Raw genomic sequence first — 18,403 nt, forward strand, 5'->3', positions numbered from 1 at the left:
TTTCAACCCACCAGGAAAATGTGACAATTAAGTTAATATGCACTTCATAATAAATCTCCAGAATAAAGTCAAACTTGATAGAATCTTTAAAACTAGACGTTTCTAAAAACAATGAAATCATCCATAATTCCAGCAAAAAAGAGAAAAAACGAGACAAATCCACAATCACACTGAAATATTTTAGTAACTTTTACCACTCATAAAACAATCAAACCAAAAAAAATCCCTATGGGATCTAGAATGATTAGTAAACCTGACCTGGCCGACATAGATGAAACGCTATCAGCTACAGAATAAGCTTTCTTTCCAAGCACGTGCAAACAAAAGTTAGAAATACTAGGCGTAAGCTGGGCCGTCAAGTTCATCTGAACAAATTTCAAAGGTTTTAAAATATTTATTTTTTTTAAATGTTTACTTATTTATTTTTGAGAGAGAGAGAGAGAACACGCGCACACAAGTGGGGGAGGGGCAGAGACAGAGGGAGACAGAGAATCCCAAGCAGGCTCCATGCTAATCTTCACAGGGCCCCACATTGGGTTTGAACTCACAAACTGTGAGATCGTGACCTGAGCTGAAACCAAGAGTCGGACATTCAACACATTGAGCCACCCAGGTATCCCTCAAAAGCTTTAAAATATTTAGACCATGTTCTCTGACCACAGTGAAACTAAGCAAGAGACCAAGAACAAAAAGGGAACGAAAAGTCTCCCATACGTTGGAAAATTAAACAAGATACATACAAACTATCTATGGTTCAAATAAACCTAAAAAAAAATTTTTTTTTAATGGGGCGCCTGGGTGTCTTGGTCAGTTGAGGATCCAGCTCTTGATTTTGGCTCAGGTCATGATCTCATGGTCTGTGGGTCTGGGCCCCATGTAGGGCTCTGTGCTGGCAGCTCAGAGCCTGGAGCCTGCCTCGGATTCTCTGTCTCCCTCTCTCTCTGCCCCTCCCCCACTCACACTTGGTGTCTCTCTCTCTCTCTCTCTCTCTCTCTCTCTCAAAAATAAGTAAACATTAAAAAACTGTTTTAATAAATAAATAAACTTAAAAATTTTTTTTTAACTATCTATGGTTCAAACAAGAAGTCATGGGGAAATCTGGCAAACATCCTGACTCAGTGATAATGTAAACATTCTCTACCAAATTTGTGGAGGAACCTCTACCTCTGGATAGGACAGAGGAGCTTATACCAAACTAGCCTTCCTGCTGAAAACAAATAGAAAACCAGGACTTAATGCAAACGAGTACATGAAGGCGTTGGAGGGAGCCCAAGGCAGACGAGAATACAGGCCAAGGTTGTAGACAAGAGGAAAGCACACCGAGGTACGCCCCACATTTTTACTCAGGGCACTCTGGGACCTGTGATGCAGGATATAAAGGATACAAAGGCTGGGAGGCAGCCAGACGCTGCCAGAATTCCCGCTAGGATGGGCAAAGAGAAGCCAGTGTTCAGAGTTTTCCAAGAAGGCCAGAACTTGAGGGAATTACAGGGAAGTAAGCCCAAAATTCTGCAAGAATTTTCCCTCCTAAGCTAGGCGGAGCAAGATGTCAAGAAACCACAGTGTCACCGGGGTGGCTCAGTCAGTTGAAGATCCAACTTCGGCTCAGGTCATAATCTCACAGTTCATGAATTCGAGCCCTCGCACAGGGCTTGCTGCTGTCGGCACAGAGCTGGCTTTGGATCCTCTGTCCCCCTCTCTTTCTGCCCCTTCACTGCTCATGCTCACTCTCTCTCTCAAAAATAAATAAACTTTAAAAAAAAAAAGAAGAGGAAGAAGAAAGAAACCAAACAGAAAACAGCAGCAGAGAGGTTACAGAGCCAAGCAGAAACTGGGGCAGTTTTTCAATAGTTAGAAAACAGAGATTAAAGTTCGAGGCCTACCAGGTGGAAGGAGCCTGGTGAAACCAAGGCCTTCAGCTGAGGCCTCAGAGCTTCTACGCCCTGAGAGTAGACATTATGACCTAGGAATCAGTGCCAGGTAGATAACGAATCTAGTTACAAAGGGCAAAATAATAAAGCTTCGGGAAGATACTACAGAACTACAGAAAAATATCCTCAACGCCTCATGGTAGAGAAGAACTTTCCTATACGGTACATGAAAGCAAACAATAAAAGAGATCAGAGATTCTGACTTCGTTGAGACTAAGAATTCTTTCTTCTCAACAGATAGCATTAAGAAAGTGCAAGGGTTGGGGCACCTGGGCGGCTCAGTCGGTTAAGCGTCCGACTTCAGCTCAGGTAGGTCATGGTCTCACTCACGGCTCGGTCCATGAGTTCGAGCCCCATGTCGGGCTCTGTGCTGACAGCTCAGAGCCTGGAGCCTGCTTCGGATTCTGTGTCTCCCTCTCTCTCTGTCCATCCCCCACTCATGCTCTGTCTCTCTGTCTCTCAAAAACAAATAAATGTTAAAAATTTAAAAGGTTAAGTGTCCGACTTCAGCTCAGGTCATGATCTCGTGGTTCATGAGTTCAAGCCCCGCGTCGGGCTCTGTGCTGACAGCTCAGAGCCTGGAACCTGCTTCGGATTCTGTGTCTCCCTCTCTCTCTGCCCCTCCCCTAGTTGTGCTCTCTCTCTAAAATAAACAAATAAACATTAAAAACAAAAAGAAGAAGAAAGTATAAGGGTAAGCCATGAGGGGATGGCTGCAACACACATAACCAGCAAAAGGTGTGTGTTTGAATATAGATGCGAAAACTGTAAGAAAAAGAACTTTATTTTTTAAGTGTTCAAGAGCATGGAGCAGGTACTTCACTGAAGGGAGTGCCAAATGGTTCATCACCTTATCCGAAGGTGCTCAAACTCGTATGTAATCAGGCAAAGGCAAATGAAGGCCACAACGAGACACTACTACACATCCCACAGAATAATTTTTTTTTTTTTTAAGCCGTCAACACTATACATCAGAAGTAACAGGAATCTCTTTCACCGCTGACAGGAAACCAGATGGGCATTATCCACTGAAGCTCAGGAGGTGTATGGCCTCAGCCCGGGAGCTGGTTCCACTCCCCGATAGATGCCCACCACAAATGCACACATATACACACCAAGAAAACCAGAAGCAGCCCAAATTCCCACCAACACACAAATGAATAAGTGAGCGGTGATGTAGTTAACACAATTCTGATGTGCAGAATTGTACTGCACAGAAGCCGGACCCAGTTCCATGCAAAAACACGTGGAAATCTCACTGACAAAAGGCTGAGCAAACAAGGCAGGCACAGAAGCAATAACCAGTAAGGTGGGTTAATGGTTACCCTTAGGGGGACAAGGGAGCAAAAGGGGTGCTTCCGGGGTGCTGCAATGTTCTATCTTTTGACATGGGTGCTGGTTACAGAAGTATTTGTGATCATTGAGCTGCACGTACTTTTCCGTGTGTGGTGTATTTCACTATTTTTAACAAGTTTAAAGAGAGAGAACAGGAGGAGGGAATTGGGGACGGCTGGATAGAGGCAGTGCCTGAGGGGAAATGAAGTCAAGAATGAAATTTGTTTTAAAAAAGGAACAAAGAAGAAACAGCACATTTGTATAGCAATGGAAAAAAACGGGTCAAGAGGGGAAATTACCCAGGAGAGAGGAAAGAATTGCTGAAGTGATGTCCTGAGGTGGATGAGGGGATGTTGACCTTGACGGGGACTGGCCTCTGCAGTGACAACAGGGAAGGCCCAGAATGCTGGAGCAGGTGTGGGCAGACAGGGTGGAGGCACAACCAGCTGCAGGTGAGCGTGAAGGGGGTGGGGAGGGAAGGAGGTGGAGGACAGGGTCAGACATAACTGCTGGCCCTTTGGGGTGAGGACAATCAGCAGGGAGGGGAGCTCCTCAGGCCATGGAGAACTGGAATTAACCAGCATTAGGGTTTTGCCAAGCAAATATGACAAAGAAAGAGAAGCAAGAAAGAAGAGAGGGTATGCAAGGTGTGATCATAATGACAGTTTCAGCAGGGCAGGAAGTGAAGTCCATGAAGGGGACGGGGACCCTAGCAGGGTGACACCTCGGTCTGTGTCTGCAGGGGGAGAACTTGGCATTGAGAGGACTAGGGAGAAGGAGCGGGAAAGACAGGAGCAAGGGCGGCAAGTGGGGGGCTTGTATTTGCAGAAGAGCCGCGGTTACTGGTGATGACAAGATCCAGGGAATGGCCATGTGGGCTGAGGGAGGTCTGGCACCAAGAGCCGTGGGTGTAAGGGGGGGAGGGCGCCCTGCAAATTTCACAGTCACCGAGCATCAAAACAGGTAGTGATGGTGACAGGGCACTCTGGGCCAGGGGCACATGTCCCCAAGGGTGTGGGGAACCCCAGGACAGAGTGTGGATAGTACAGGATGATGATTTCAAGGCTGGGGGGCAAGGGGCACCCTGTCCCTCCTCCAGGCCCAGTAGGGGAAAGACCGGGAGAGAAAACTCTTGAGGCTTTCGAGGGAGAGCCAGCCGTGGGTTAGGGCCAGGGGTGCAAGATTCAGAGAGAAGACTGAACACCGAGAGGGCTCGTGGGGCTGTCTTTTCCCTCTCTTCTGGAACTGAGCCCCCAGACAAAAACCACCTGGCATCAGCTCTGGGAAGCCTCAGCCTTGGCTGCGAGTGAGCTGTAGATGTGCCTCAGGGGCTCCGTGAACTTCAGGAAATCGCATCCCGTGCATTTGGGGGGGGGGGGGTGGTGGAGAGGTACCCTGGGACTTTCAAGGGCGTCCTAGACCAAAACAAGAACCATTAGGCTAGAGTGGTATCTAACTCTCCAGTTTCAAAGCTGAGCACGAGCCCTTCGGCACGGAGGAGAAACTCTCTGCACGTGACGTGCCTCTCTCTGCAGAGCCCTCTCTCGGCGCCTCCTCCAGGTCAAATCTTCCTCCCCCTTTTAGGCCCATCTCTCCCCCAACTGCCCCCGAGAGGCCTTTTCCAACCCCTCCTGTTAAAAAATTTTTTTTTTAACGTTTATTTATTTTTGAGACAGAGAGAGAGACAGAGCATGAACGGGGGAGGGGCAGAGAGAGGGAGACACAGAATCGGAAGCAGGCTCCAGGCTCCGGGCCATCAGCCCAGAGCCCGACGCGGGGCTCGAACTCACGGACCGCGAGATCGTGACCTGAGCTGAAGTCGGACGCTCAACCGACTGAGCCACCTGGGCGCCCCTAACCCCTCCTGTTAAAGACACATCTACCTTCAGTGGACGCGGGGGCAACCACACTCGCGACAAATACTCGTCACGCACCTGAGTGCCTGCCTGGCACTACCACGGGCATTCGGGGAGATGACTCTGACCCAGGCGCTGTCCCTCGGGACCTCTGCGGTCTGCTGGGGAGACACAGGTGCAAACAGACACATAGCGATCCAAGGCAAGAGGGGTGGACAGAAGCATGGACAGTGCTGAGGGAGAAGACAGTGGGGGACGACCCGCCCACAGAGCAGGGAGCCAAGGGTCAGGCAAATGGAGTGGGGAAGAGCGGCGGCAGTGAGGACAGAGAAGGAAGGGGCAAAGGGGGAGGTCTGTTTGGGGAACATAAGAGCTTTCCTTGTTCCTATTGTAACATTTATCCTGCTGCATGCTGGGTACGGATCTACCTTTCCTTGCTACTGTGTGAGCTCCCGAAGGTGTGCTGTGTTCAGCTTTGCTCAGAGAGGGTGGGCTGTGGGCTGGATGAATAGGGAGGGAGCAAGCCAGGATACAGGCCACTCAGCTTGTCTGAGGTCCCAGTGTTGGGGGGGGGGGGCTGCCTCGAAGATCAGTCCCCTTTCAAGAAGCAAAGATCACATGTCACAAGCAAGGGGCAGGAGTAGGTGATGAATTCGCAGCAGGAACGTAAGTCTGGATGTTATCAGGATGCGCACGCAACGCTCCCAGAGACTACCAGAAGAGCCAGGGCTCTGGACCGACCATACGTCAGGCCCGCGGTGCCCAGGACGGGCCCAGGCGAGCAGAGTCCCGCCCAGCTCTCCGCACTACACGGTGGCCCGGCGGGGGAAGGGGAAGGAAGACCTGGGTCCCGGAGCCAGAATGCTGGGTCTGGACCCCAGCTCTACGACTGACCAGCCTCCCTGGCTACCTGTAACAGGGTTGTGTGCCGTGGGGCAGTTCGGAGCCCTTTGGGCGAGCAAAGGTGGGGGAGGCCTTTCAAAGGCAGGATGTCAGCACCCTGGAGAAGTCTAGAACACCATACCTTCCTTCTACGAACTGCAGGGGATTGGAAGCAGCGGGGGAGACCCCGCAATGACTACCTTTAAGAGAACCCCTGGGCTCTGGCCCTCACACACCCCCCCGCCCCCAGGCCTCGGCATGGCCATTTCTGCACCTCTTCATAACCTCCACCCTGCTTCCCAGCTCACCTCCCCGACTGCCTTGAATCCGACAGTCCCCAGTCCCGGACAGAGGGCATGGTGCACAGCGAGCCCTCCGTAAATACCGCCAAAGCTGCGTGACTACACGGTGCTCATCTCACAAGGCCGGGTGCTGGGGACTGTACTGGGCTGAACACGACACACACGGCTGCTCCCCCTCACGGGCTCTGTGGTCCACCAGGAAGGCAGTCTACTGAGCGCAGGGATGGGGTGCTATGGGGCCACACAGCAGCAGCCCCTGCTCTAGCCTGAAGGTCAGGGAAGGGCAAGCAGAAATGAGGCAGGCCAAGAAAAGGAAAGCATTCTAGGCCGACGGAGGAGTCTGGGCGAAAGCCAGGAGCACAGGGTGGCAAGAGCTGAGACCAGAGGGAGGAGCAAGGCTAGCAGCTGATGAGTTAAGGAAATAGGGAGTTCTTGAAGAGTGAAGCAGGGAAGGGAGGGATCAGATTTGTGCTCCGGAAAGCTCTGCTCTGGCAGCAGCTTGGAAGAGGATGGGAGGAGAGCCAGAGGCTGGGGGGCGGGGGGTGCAGCTGGAGTCTGTGTGTACAATGACCACGGCCTGGAAAGAGAGGCGGCAGCAAAATGGACAATAACAGAGCCCCGGATTTTGGATTGGCACGCGGCTGGAATACAAGGCTCGGCTTCCCAGCCTCCCTTGCGGTTAGTTGTGGCCACGTGACCACCACGTCCGGGCCAAAGGGATTCAGGTGAAAGGCTTCTGTGCAACTTCCGGGAAGCCCCTAAGAAGGAAGGGTGCCTTTTTTCACCCTGTGCTTCACTTTTCTGCCGACTGGGAAGACGGCCGTGATGGCTGAATCTGGCGTGGCCCACCTGGGACCAGGTGGTGACCTAGAGAATGAAGGCCACCCACGGTAGAACAAGACAGCAAGAGCCCGGGCCCCTGGGGTCTCTGCAGAGCAGAGCTGTCTGCCGCGGCTGTCACTTGGGAGAAATCACTCAGGCCAAACCTAAGCATGACGGACGGAGAAGCAGCGGCAGACTCAACGTGTGCTTGGGAGGGGCACCCGACAGAACTCAGTCGTGACCCGGATCTGGGGGTGACGGAGCCCGAGGAACCAAGGATCACTCCTGGGTTTCTGGATCGCACAACCACGCAGATGGATGGCGATGCCATCTGCTGAGACAGAAACGCTTGGGTGGGAGCAGGTCAGAAGAAGAGGTGAAAGAGTCCAGGGCCAGGTGAGGGAGGTCAGGAATTCTGAGAGGAGACGCGCGCTTGGCTCGAAACCACACCCGACGCTCCCTATTCCGTCCAAAGGCTCGGAAAAACACAACGGCGCAGGGAGAGAAAAGGCTTAGGAACCAGAGGACACAGGTTCCGTTTCTTCACTGCTTCCCGTGCAACTCTGAATGACTCCCTTATCTTCCCAAGCCTCAGTTTTCCTACCCATAAAATGGGATACCGCTTTCCTTGCTTCCTTCTAAAGGTCACTGGAGGATGTGCTCATGTACCATATGTGAAAATAGTATAAAGTGGCCCCCTAATTAAAGGTAGTAAATAAACACGTAGTTGGGGCGCCTGGGTGGCTCAGTCGGTTAAGCATCCGACTTCGGCGCGGGTCATGAACTCACAGTTCATGAGTTCGAGCCCCGCGTCGGGCTCTGTGCTGACAGCTCGGAGCCTGGAGCCTGCTTCCGATTCTGTGTCTCCCTCTCTCCGCCCCTCCCCTGCTTGTAAATAAATTATTTGTTAAACAAATAAATAAACATTAAAAATAAAATACATGAAAAAAATAAACATGTAGTTAATAAGCTGTTGGCAAAGGGCTGAACCCCCTGGATGGAAGTGGGGCTCGAGCTTGCTGAGTCGGATCTGGAACCCTGTCAAAGGACATTTGTAGCGGACGGGACCTGGGTGATGGGGGAGGCTGGTAGAGCTCCCGGGGCTGGGTGCCCCCAAAGCAAAGCTGAGTGGTGCTCCAAAGAGGGGACCCGCCGCCTGCTCAGCTGTGCGTTCCCCACCGGCCGCCCTCAGCTGCGGGCCTGGGGAGGAGCTCTGGAGCCACAGGAAGCCTGCCTGCCCTGTCCTGACCAAGGCCAGCAGGATGGCCATCTGCTCAGGCCCATCTGTGCCCAGCGTGTGGACTAGCTCTGCTGTTTAAAACTGGCTGCTGAGCTGTGTTCTTTGCCCACTGTGGAGGCCTCTGCCTCAGTTTCTCTGTAGAGCCAGACTTGGATTCTCCCCTGATAGGCGGCCTCCACTTTCCTCCTGTTGGCTGGACACTGACCCCCCAGCTCGCCGCTGAGATCCTGCTGGCACGCCTCCTCGATCGGAACGGCCCCGGAGGCTCCCTCCGGCCTCACTTCTCACCAAAGCCTCGCACGCACCGGGGATCCGAGCCGGCCTGTCAGCCTGCAGGCGCCCCCCACCTCCACGCCTCTGCACGTCTGGAATGACCTTATCCACTCTCCTCTGCGGGGCACGTTCCTACCCATTCTAGGCTCGGAGTAGCCCATCGGGAAGCGATCACCTCCCGCGTCCCCACTGTCCGCCCCTGCCACGGCTCTCCGCACGTGGCTGTTACGGTGCCTGGCTGTGCACGTGGCCTCCCCCGAAGACTGCACGTTCCGTAAGGACACGAAGCGTGTCTCACAGCGCCAGCCGGGCCTGGCCCAGGGCCTGGGACTCCCGAGCCACCGGAGACGCCCGGTGTGTGGTGAAGGGATGGACGGTGGGCCGGCCAGATGGATGAATGGATGGAAAAAGGCCCATCAGCACTAGCCAGTCTGCCAGGCTCCTCCGGAACCTGCGTTTCGGGTGCTCGGCCACTTCTCCACCCCTGCGCCACTCGGCTCTGCAGCTGGTTCTCTTGGCCCTGTCCTGGCTTCCCACCCTTTCCTTCCAGCCCACGGGAGACCCAGCATGCCCTGAAAAGTGAGCGCTGTCCACTCCTTACACATTCTCCCGCACCTTGGCCGGCCCCTACAAGGACAGTCACGCCTTTAAAGATCCAGGGCTACAGGCGATCCCTCGACCTGACCCGATTTGACCCTTCTCGGCTTTCCTGTCCCTCCTCCTTCCCTCCCGCAGCATGGGTCCAGCCTGGAGGCAGGACGAAGCCTAGGCTTCTATCCCCATGCCCCTGCTGCGGGGCTCCTGACAGGCCAGAAGGTGCAGAGACTAGAAGGTGCCCCCCCCCCCCCCCCCCACTCCAGAGCCCTCAGATGTTAGGCCCAAAGAAGCTGCTTTTTGCCCAAGGGACCTCCAGCGCGAGGAGTCGAAGGAAAGAGGTGCGTGTGGGAGCCCATTGTCACCCACCGGAATCCGTTCTGTGAGTTCCTGGGGTTGACCAGGACGCAGTCCCATGTGCGGCTGGGAAAGTTCTGGAACAGAACCAGCTGCCCTTCCTCCCGAATCCGGCCACTCGAGACGTAGTCCGCCACAGCCACCTCCTTCACCCGGAACGGGTTCGAGAACAAGTTGGTGACGCTATTGAGGGTGTTGACCAGGCGCCCAAAGAACTGCATCTTCCGCGGGGCAGGTGGGGAGGCCCTGCCACCTGCCCCCTCGGTCTGGAAGGAAACGGGGTCTCTGGTCAGCTGGGCTCGGTCTCCCATGCCCACCTCACCAAGGGTAGCAGTTTCCTGCACAGGCTCCCAGATCGCTCCCCACCAGTGCTGCTGGTTCTGGGCCTGGAGGGACCTGGAAAGGAGGGAGAGAAAGAGAAATGACACTGGGTAGGGGGTCAGAAGGCCTGATGGGAAGCTGCCACCACACCCAGGGGACCAGACCCCTCCTGCTTCCTGACCAGTTTCCCCAACGGAGCCTCAGTTTCCTCGTCTGTAGTGTGGAGCCGTGTCACTCAACGAGGCGGCAGACAAAGGGGCGCCTGGGTGGCTCAGTCGGTTAAGTGTCCGACTCTTGATGTCGGCTCGGGTCATGATCTCACAGTTCGCGAGTTCGAGCCCCATGTCGGGCTCTGCACTGACAGCATGGAGTCGGCTTGGGATTCTCTCTCTCTCTCTCTCTCTCTCTCTCTCTCTCTCTCTCTCTCTCAAAATAAATAAATAAACTTAAAAAAAAAAAAGAAGATGGCAGACATGAATACACATAGACGATACTGCTCTGTCCAGATGGAGGGGTTCTTGCTACCTGAGGTTCAGAGTCAGGATTTTAGCATTCAGAAAGCTTGCCATGACTCATTTCAATTCTGCAAACGAAGCCAGTGTCCCGTCTCTACAAGAAGCCGCAAGGGGACCAGGATCGTCTGGAAGCGTTGGTCTCCAAGTGCCTTGGCAATGAACGTGAACGTCAAGACTTACACACCACAAACGTGTGTTTGGATGGAAACACATTTACGTGTCAGATTCAAAGGATCACGGTTTCTGCCGTGGAAACTGTTCCCAGTTGGGACGACAGAATCAGACGTCTCACTGTTGCCTAGGCTCCCAGAAAGCATACGGCGTTCCTGAGGCGGGGCCACCAAAGCTGGGTGACATTTAGCTACAGGCTGCCCTCTGGCTCCGGGTCGGGAGTGTGGGCACCCCGGGGGAGGGTGGACATGTGAACGGACACTGGCCACACTCTGGCCCAGCTCTCGAGGAGAGGATCGAGCTTGGGGATAAAAAGAACAAGAAGCCTACGAAGAACCACCTAGGAAGGGAACAAGGGTCGATGACGATAATTACACCAGGGGACGTTTACTGAGCCCTGCCTGACTGGGCAACAGGCCCTGAGCCAAGCATCTTACGTGACTGTCTCATTCCATTCTGAGAAAACCACACGAGGCAGGGTGCCGGAGCAAAACTGTGTTCAAATCCTTACCAGCTGTGTGTCCTCGGGCAAGTCACTTAACCTCTCTGTGTCTCAGTGTCCTTATGTGCACCGTGAGAACCGTAACGGTGCCCAGTAACAGAACCTGCAGACAGCGAACGTTCAATAAACATTATTAGTCCTCTTTACTCCGATCGCCCTCCCTCTGACAGATAAGGAAACTGAGGCTCGGAGACTGTGCTTGCAGAGTTTTGAAAGTGCTCTACAGCTGTGCAGCACCCTTCGTCTTATGATCGGTAATAAGATGTGGCGGGAGCAGGCTGTGAGCCTCAGTGTCCCCTTTAAAGTGAGGACAGTGCTCACCTCTCGTGTGCTCTGAGGTTAAATGAAAACTTCCTTAAGAATGTTTAGACCTGTGCCAAGGTCCTTCTTTCTCCTGCCCTTGGGAGTGGAAAGGACAGAGGTGCTGTCGGGGGGGGGGGGGGGGGGCCTGCGCCCCTCCCCATAGCCAGAGGAGACGGGAGGGACCCCAAAAGACGGCATGGGAAATTGTCCCTGGAAAAGACGCCTCCGAGACAGAAGGCGTGGCACACGCATCAGTGTGCGCGGCAACAATGTTTGTTTTCACCCAGAAACGGAAGTAACTTCTACACCCAACATTACAGGAATTGTAAATTCCGCCGTGTTTACTCCAGAGAGCCCCTGGAGTCACGAGAGACAGTGATGGTGACCGTTACAGCTCAGGAAGCACGCGGTGGTGTTACAGGCTCTGTGGCGTCGAGTCCTCGACGCTCCCTGTGCTGTCTGTGAACTGCAAACTTGACCGCAAGGCCCCTGCCTCTCCGCGCCGCCTCTCCAGGTCGGTCCCACCCACTGGGCTCCAAACCTCACAAGGTTCCAGAAAGCAGGGCTGTCTCGCACTGCCTTGCCTGTCCACTGTTGAGCTGTCTATCTGCTATGTCCTTCCTCTCCTTGATCCTCCTGCCTGACGTCACACCAGCCAGACCAAACACTCACGTGCCTCTCTGTGCTCTCTGGCCCTGGGCCAAGCACTTGACATCTATTCATCTTTAATCTGCACCACCACCCTATGAAATTGTTACCGTTATCATCCCCGTTGCACCTATGAGAAAATCAAGGAACAGAGAGGTAAAGCAATGGGCCCAAGGTCACACAGCGAGTGGGTGAAGGACAAGAGTTAGAGCCACACACGCTGGCTCTAGAGAGAGTCTGAGCTTCTTAAGGACAGGTGCTTGGTCTTTTCACCAACGTGCACTCACCCCTGGCACAGGCGTGGCCCACAGCAAGCCTGTGAAAACATAATTTAACTGAGTAAAAATTATGCAACAACCACGACGGAAGGGATAGAAAAATACCAAAATACTAAGGGGAGATGAGGATATTGGGTTCATGGGCCATTTTTCCCCCCTTTTTCCTATTTGTCAAATGGAATGGAAAAGGATTTTGTGTGTGTGATGATTCTATTTTTTTTAAAGAAAGTAGGAGTGCAGGCTGAGCCCCTGGGGCCCACAGCTGGGGATATGGGGACCCACGGGGGTCAGGACCAGCTTAGAAAATCAACACAGGGGCGCCTGGGGGGTTCAGTCAGTTAAGCCTCTGATTTCGGCTCAGGTCACGATCTCGCGGTTCGTGGGTTCGAGCCCCGCGTCGAGCTCTGTGCTGACAGCTCGGAGCCTGGAGCCTGCTTTGGATGCTGTGTCTCCCTCTCTCTCTGCCCCTCCCCTACTCATGCTCTGTCTCTCCCTCTCTGTCAAAAATAAACATTTTTTAAAAAGAGAAAAAAAAAAAAGAAAAAAGAAAAGCAGCACAGAGGCTTCCCAGAGAGCAGGCGGGTGGCACCAGGCGAGGGGCTCAGAGGCAGTGGGTACAGTCCAGAGCACCAGCGCCCATGAGCCCACTGGAGGTTGAGGGGAGAGTCACCACGGGCGACCAGCTGGATGGAAAAGCAGACATCCGGCCCCAGAGGAGAAGACGCCTTCCTCAGGGTCCTGGGGCTGGTGGCCGGGCTGCCTCCCACATGCTGACGACAGCCTGGCCACAGAAAGGACAGGTCTGGCCATCACCCGGAGGCTTCCAGGGTGGGCGTGAGGGTGAAATGACACAATGGAGGGAAAGCGTCCCAGACGCTGGCCGACCGTGGGCACACAAACAGGGGCCATTGTTATCACAAGGTAGAAGAAAGGAAATGAAACCCCTGGGCCACATCCTGGAACAATCATAACAGACCAGCCCGGAGAGCAGCAAGTGAGAAGCAGACAGAGCGCATGCCTGTGCTTCCCTCTTGCTTCGCTTCTGCGCTCTCCCTCCCAGTCTGCCCCTGACCTTGGAGCCCACATTGTTTCCAGCGAGGCTGCAGGGGGGAGCACGCGGCTGCAGCGGGGAGCACGCGGGGCTGGGGAGCAGGCTGCCATGGGAACAGCGCCCCGCCCCCCAACCCCCTCACCCCTGCCTTCCTCCCCGCTCTGGCTTCTCACAGCTACTTGCCCTTGACCTCCCTCCCCAGATCATCAACACTCGCTTTCATCTGCTGACACCCGGTCTCTATGGCTCCTCACCTGGGCTTGCTCCCTGCACGTAGGTGGTGGCGCAGGGGACACCAAGGTCATCTGGCAGGGACTGTCCGCTCCTGGGCACCTAAGGCTCTGAGCAGCTCTCAGATGCCACACGCAGAAAAGCAAGAGCTTTTGTGGTGAGGGGGATGCTGACAGTCCCGCCTCTGCACTCCTGCGATTTCCGGGTGTCGCCTACGTCTTCCCTTCAGTGAGGCCGGATTTCTCTGGCCTCTTCTCCTTATTTTTGCTGACCCATCCCCTGTCAAAGGCCCAGCCCGCCTGCTTGGTTTCTTCAGGGAAGACTCAGAGAGTCTTCTTCTGCTGGGTGAGGCGCCCCTAGGGGAGAGGACCCGTCAGGCAGGAAGGACGCGTCCTAGTGTCCCCATTTTAGAGATAAAGTAACTGAGGCCCTCGGAGGCCTCAGACTGTGGGTGTGGGAAGGGCAAGTTCAAGTGGGACATACCGATGTCCACCAAAAAAGAAAACAAAACAAAAAAAGAAACAGTACTGGGGTCACAGGCAGATTGGAACCAACGGGTGGCGTCTCTGGTGAGTTCCCCGGAAGCGGCCGGTTGGGTTCATAAAATGAGTAGTCCCAGGGGAACCCAAGCCCAGTCTCTGTCCCCTGGTGGGGGGTGGGGGGTGGGGGAAGAGTCAGGAAAGGAGGACTGCAGGACGTGATTCTTGAGCTGAACTTTGCAGTGGGGTCCCGGGTGAAAGGCCACCCCACAGACGGAGCACAAGAGAACCTGTGGGAAGATAGGGAGACGGCCCGTATGACGTGCCCAGGGACGAGCACCTTCACGGGGCCTGGGCGGTGTGGATGGGCACCACGGGCACTGCTGGATCAACATGAAGACTGGTTGCCACGGAGCCACTCTGCCAGCATCTAATTTAAAGCCGTGCTCGGGGGACGCCTGGGGGGAGGGGGCCAGGCTCAGTGGGTTGAGCCTCCGACTCTTGGTTTCGACTCGGGTCACCATCTCACGGTTTGGGAGTTTGAGCCCCACGTCAGGCTCCCCCCCCCGCCCCTGCTGTCAGCGCAGAGCCTGCTTGGGATTCTCTCTCCCTCTCTCTGCCCCTACCCTGCTCGCTCTCTTCTCTCTAAATTAATTAATTAGCTTGCAGACGACACAGCTGAAGAAGTGCCAGAAGGAACAGGGAGCACGGGGGCTGGTTACAGCGGTGGTTGTGAACTCCGTCCCCAAATGTCTGGTTCCACCTCTGCCGGGAAGTCCCCGAGGGACCCCAGGCAGGGGTCAAGCAAGGGAGGAAGTGCAAAGCCGCCAGGTCCTGGGCCCCGTCCCCCGTCCTCCTCCTTGGGACACTTCTCTCTTTCAGCGACAGGGGTGGCCCCGCGTTTTCAAACTGTCTACCTGTCCTACCTGGATCGTCCTCTCCCTGCCCCCGCCACCACTGTCATCTCTGTCACAGCTTCTGCTTGTCCTTCAAGGCCCAGCTGCCCCCTGTGGAGACTCAGGGTGCCACGCAGGTCCCCCCTGCAACACTCCCAGCTTGCACTATATCCTTTCGGTGCCCGTGCGACACGAAAGCCAGGTCGGCCTGTCCAGCCCTACAGCCCCTCTGTGCCTACCGCAGGATGCAGATCGGATGCCCCCACCTGCCCACAGACTTCCCACCACCTTCCAGAGGCAGCCCAAGCTCCGGGCCAGGGAGGCAAGCGCCCACAGGAGCTGGCCGAGCCCACCTCCTGCACCCCTCCTCCAGCCACGCTGCACCAGAGACCTCCTGGAACATGCCCCCCCCCCCCAGGCCTCCCCGCACCTGCACACACACCCCTGCCTAGACTGTGTTCCCCTGCTTTCCTCCTCGGCCTCATGGTACGCTCGCACCGTCAGACAAACGAAAAAACCCTCCGCGTCCTTCAAGAACCAGCTCACAGGACACCGCATCTAAAAGTCATACCTACTCTCAGCCCTGCGGACACCCTCACACAGCCCAGCGGCTCCCCCAAAGGAGCGTTTCTCCCGTGATGATGACGGTGCATCTGTTGGCTTGGGTTGCTATCCTCTATTTTCTTTACCCAAGTACATGGCACGCTGCTCCCAATGAATAGTGGATCTTTAATACATGTTTCGGGGCGCCTGGGTGGCTCAGTCGGCTGGGCGTCCGACTTTGGCTCAGGTCACGAGCACGGGCACCTGCTGGGCTTCCCGAGTGGCACCGAGCTTTGGTCTGGAAAGTCTGGCTTCATACACCTGAAGCTGAGCTCATTCCGAGTCTAAGCAGGGGACCTCTTTAAGCCCTCTGCTTCCTTCTGGACGAAGCCCAGCCAGAGGCCCGGGACAGCTGCCCGGGAGAGGTGCGTGACAGGATCCCACAGGCAGCTGGGTCAGGAAGCTGACCTCACAGGCCTGGCCTCGTGGGGGATCCTGGGAGCACACACAGGACCGCTCGAGTTGTAAATCAGGCTTCCTGAGCCCCGGCTGCTTAGGACAGGATGTCCCATGATTGGAACAATTGGCACGGGCCAGCGATCCCTCCTGTGCGGCTGATGTGTCCCCCCGGTCCACTGCCCGGGCAGGGTGGTCAGGGCACCGAGCCCAGGCCGAGCACCACCTTCCTTCCTTTGGCCCCGCCGGCCGCACCTCTCAACACGTGAGCGCACTGCCTCATGAGGCCCTCTCACGAGACCACCCCATTTTATGGCTGGCAAACACGTCCCACCTCTGTTGGCTGTCCCAAAGCTCACAAACACCCGAGAAGGAAGGAAGGTGCGAGTGCTGTCCCTGTCTGGCACACAGGGAAACCGAGGCCCAGAGAAAAGAAGTGGGAGGTACTGCCTGGTGGCTGGACTCATGGCTTCTTCTCCTTTTATTTAATTTTTTAAATTTTAAAGTAGGCTTCACGCCCCAGGCGGAGCCCAACACGGGGCTTGAACTCACGACCCTGAGATCCACACCCGAGCTGAGATCAAGAGTCGGAAGCTTAACCGCCTGAGCCACCCAGGCAGGTGGCCCTTGGTGGCTTCTTTGGACTCCTGAACTGCGGTACGCACAGGGCCTGCAAACAGTCGGTGCTCCATTAGTGCATGAGACAAGACTGGATGTAAGTAGGGGTAGGTCAAATGTCCTTTCTTTCCATCCCCCCTCCAGCCTCTGGACCGCCAAAGCTGCCTCCAAACCAAAAGGTTCCTTCAGATGTTCTCTTTGAGCCCAGCGCATCCCAAACTCCTGATGTGAGTGAGGAACGAGGAGAGCTGGCTCCCGTCCCTGTACCCAGGAAACAACACTGCCACGTGCACTCAGCACCCACGGGGCGCCCAGCACCTCACCATGTGGCTGAGGCAATTATCGCATTTAATCTTCACGACTCTCCTAAGAGAAGGTGTACTTCTATCCACGTTGCACACGGGAAACTGAGGCACAGGACGTTATGTAACTTGCCAGGCTCTGCACCCACGGGGTCGGCCGCTGGCACGCCATCTCGTCATCCTCAAACTGCCTTCAAGGAGAAAGCCTGAACGGAAAGTGGCCGAGTGGCTCGACGGTCAACCTCTTGTCCTCCGAAAGCTAAGGCTCACGTCTGAAAACGCAGCGCCATTCACTCGCGCCAGAGGCAAACGCCCTTCAAGGGAGGAGAAGGTTTCTTTTTTCATTTGCTCTGCTTGGCTGGACCACAGCTGACAGCGGGCTGCCCCAGATGTGTTGCTGGGGCTCTCAAGGACGGGAGACACCGATCGCCTGAAGAGATCTTTGGGCTCGTGCCTAGGTACAGGGTGGCCCATTTTATGAATCACTCTATAAATATTTATCGAGGCCCTACTCTGTGGCAGGCATTGTTCTAACAGCAGAGATTCCGCTGGTGTGAGCAACATAGACAAAAACCCTTGCCGTCCTAGAACTTCTATTTTAGAGAGAGCTATAAAAAAAAAAAAAAAAAAGATAAATGGGCAACACAGATACGTTGGTTTTAGGTGCTACTTAGATGCTGAGAAGAAAAGTCAACCAAAGAAGGGGGATAGGAAGTGTGGAGGTAGAGACTGAAATTTTGGACAGGGTGACCGGGGAAGTCCTGACGAAGGATGTGACCTTGAATAAAGACTAAAAGGAAATGAGGGCAGAAATGGTACGGACACCTAGGTGCAGAGTTTTCCAAGCAGAAGGAAGAGCGAGTGCAAAGGCCCTGGGGCTGCAGCATGCCTGATGAGTTCCGGGCACAGCAAGGGAGCCAATGAGGTCAGGGGGGTAATGGAGCGCCAGGCATGTACATGTGAGAGAAGCCACTGCAAGGCCTGGAGTAAAGGAGCAACATTAACAGATCACTGGCTGGACGGCAGGGTGTAGAGAGGCTTCAAGGATAACCTCACAGCCCTGGTCTAAGCAACTGAAGAAGAATACTGCCATTTTCTGGGGCACCTGGGTGGCTCGTTTGGTTCAGTGTCCCCCTTCGGCTCAGGTCATGATCTCACGGTCCGTGAGTTCGAGCCCCGCGTCGGACTCTGTGCTGACAGCTCAGAGCCTGGAGCCTGCTTCCGATTCTGTGTCTCCCTCTCTCTCTGTCCTTCCCCCACTTGTGTTCTGTCTCTCTCGGTCTCACAAATAAATTTAGAAAAAAACAAAAAACAAAACAAAACAATATCGTTAAAAAAGAAAGAACGGGCACCTGGGTGGCTCAGTGGGTTAAGCGTCCGACTTCGGCTCAGGTCGTGATCTCACAGTGTGTGGGTTTGAGCCCCGTGTCGGGCTCTGTGCGGACAGTGTGGAAGCCTGCTCGGGATTCTCTCTCTCTTCCTCGCTCTCTGCCCTTC

General features: G+C 54.9%; 1 protein-coding gene across 7 annotated transcripts in view; it reads right to left on the minus strand.

Moving 5' to 3' along the window:
• PLA2G6 (phospholipase A2 group VI) overlaps positions 1–18,403 on the minus strand; it is a 57,370-nt gene that overhangs the window by 36,664 nt on the left and 2,303 nt on the right. The window contains exons 2-3 of one of the 7 annotated variants that reach the window (XM_053226781.1): positions 9,959–9,988; positions 9,605–9,858 (exon numbers count right to left, since the gene is read on the minus strand). In XM_053226781.1, the coding sequence (XP_053082756.1) occupies positions 9,605–9,813 (209 nt within the window). In that variant the 5' untranslated portion in view covers positions 9,814–9,858; positions 9,959–9,988. Of the gene's footprint in view, positions 1–9,604; positions 9,859–9,958; positions 9,989–11,110; positions 11,851–13,635; positions 14,110–18,403 lie in introns of those variants that run through there. The other 6 variants (XM_053226778.1, XM_053226779.1, XM_053226783.1 and 3 more) reach the window with 6 other exon arrangements.

Source organism: Acinonyx jubatus, chromosome B4, assembly GCF_027475565.1.
Source record: "Acinonyx jubatus isolate Ajub_Pintada_27869175 chromosome B4, VMU_Ajub_asm_v1.0, whole genome shotgun sequence".
Classification (NCBI taxonomy): Eukaryota; Metazoa; Chordata; class Mammalia; order Carnivora; family Felidae; genus Acinonyx; species Acinonyx jubatus.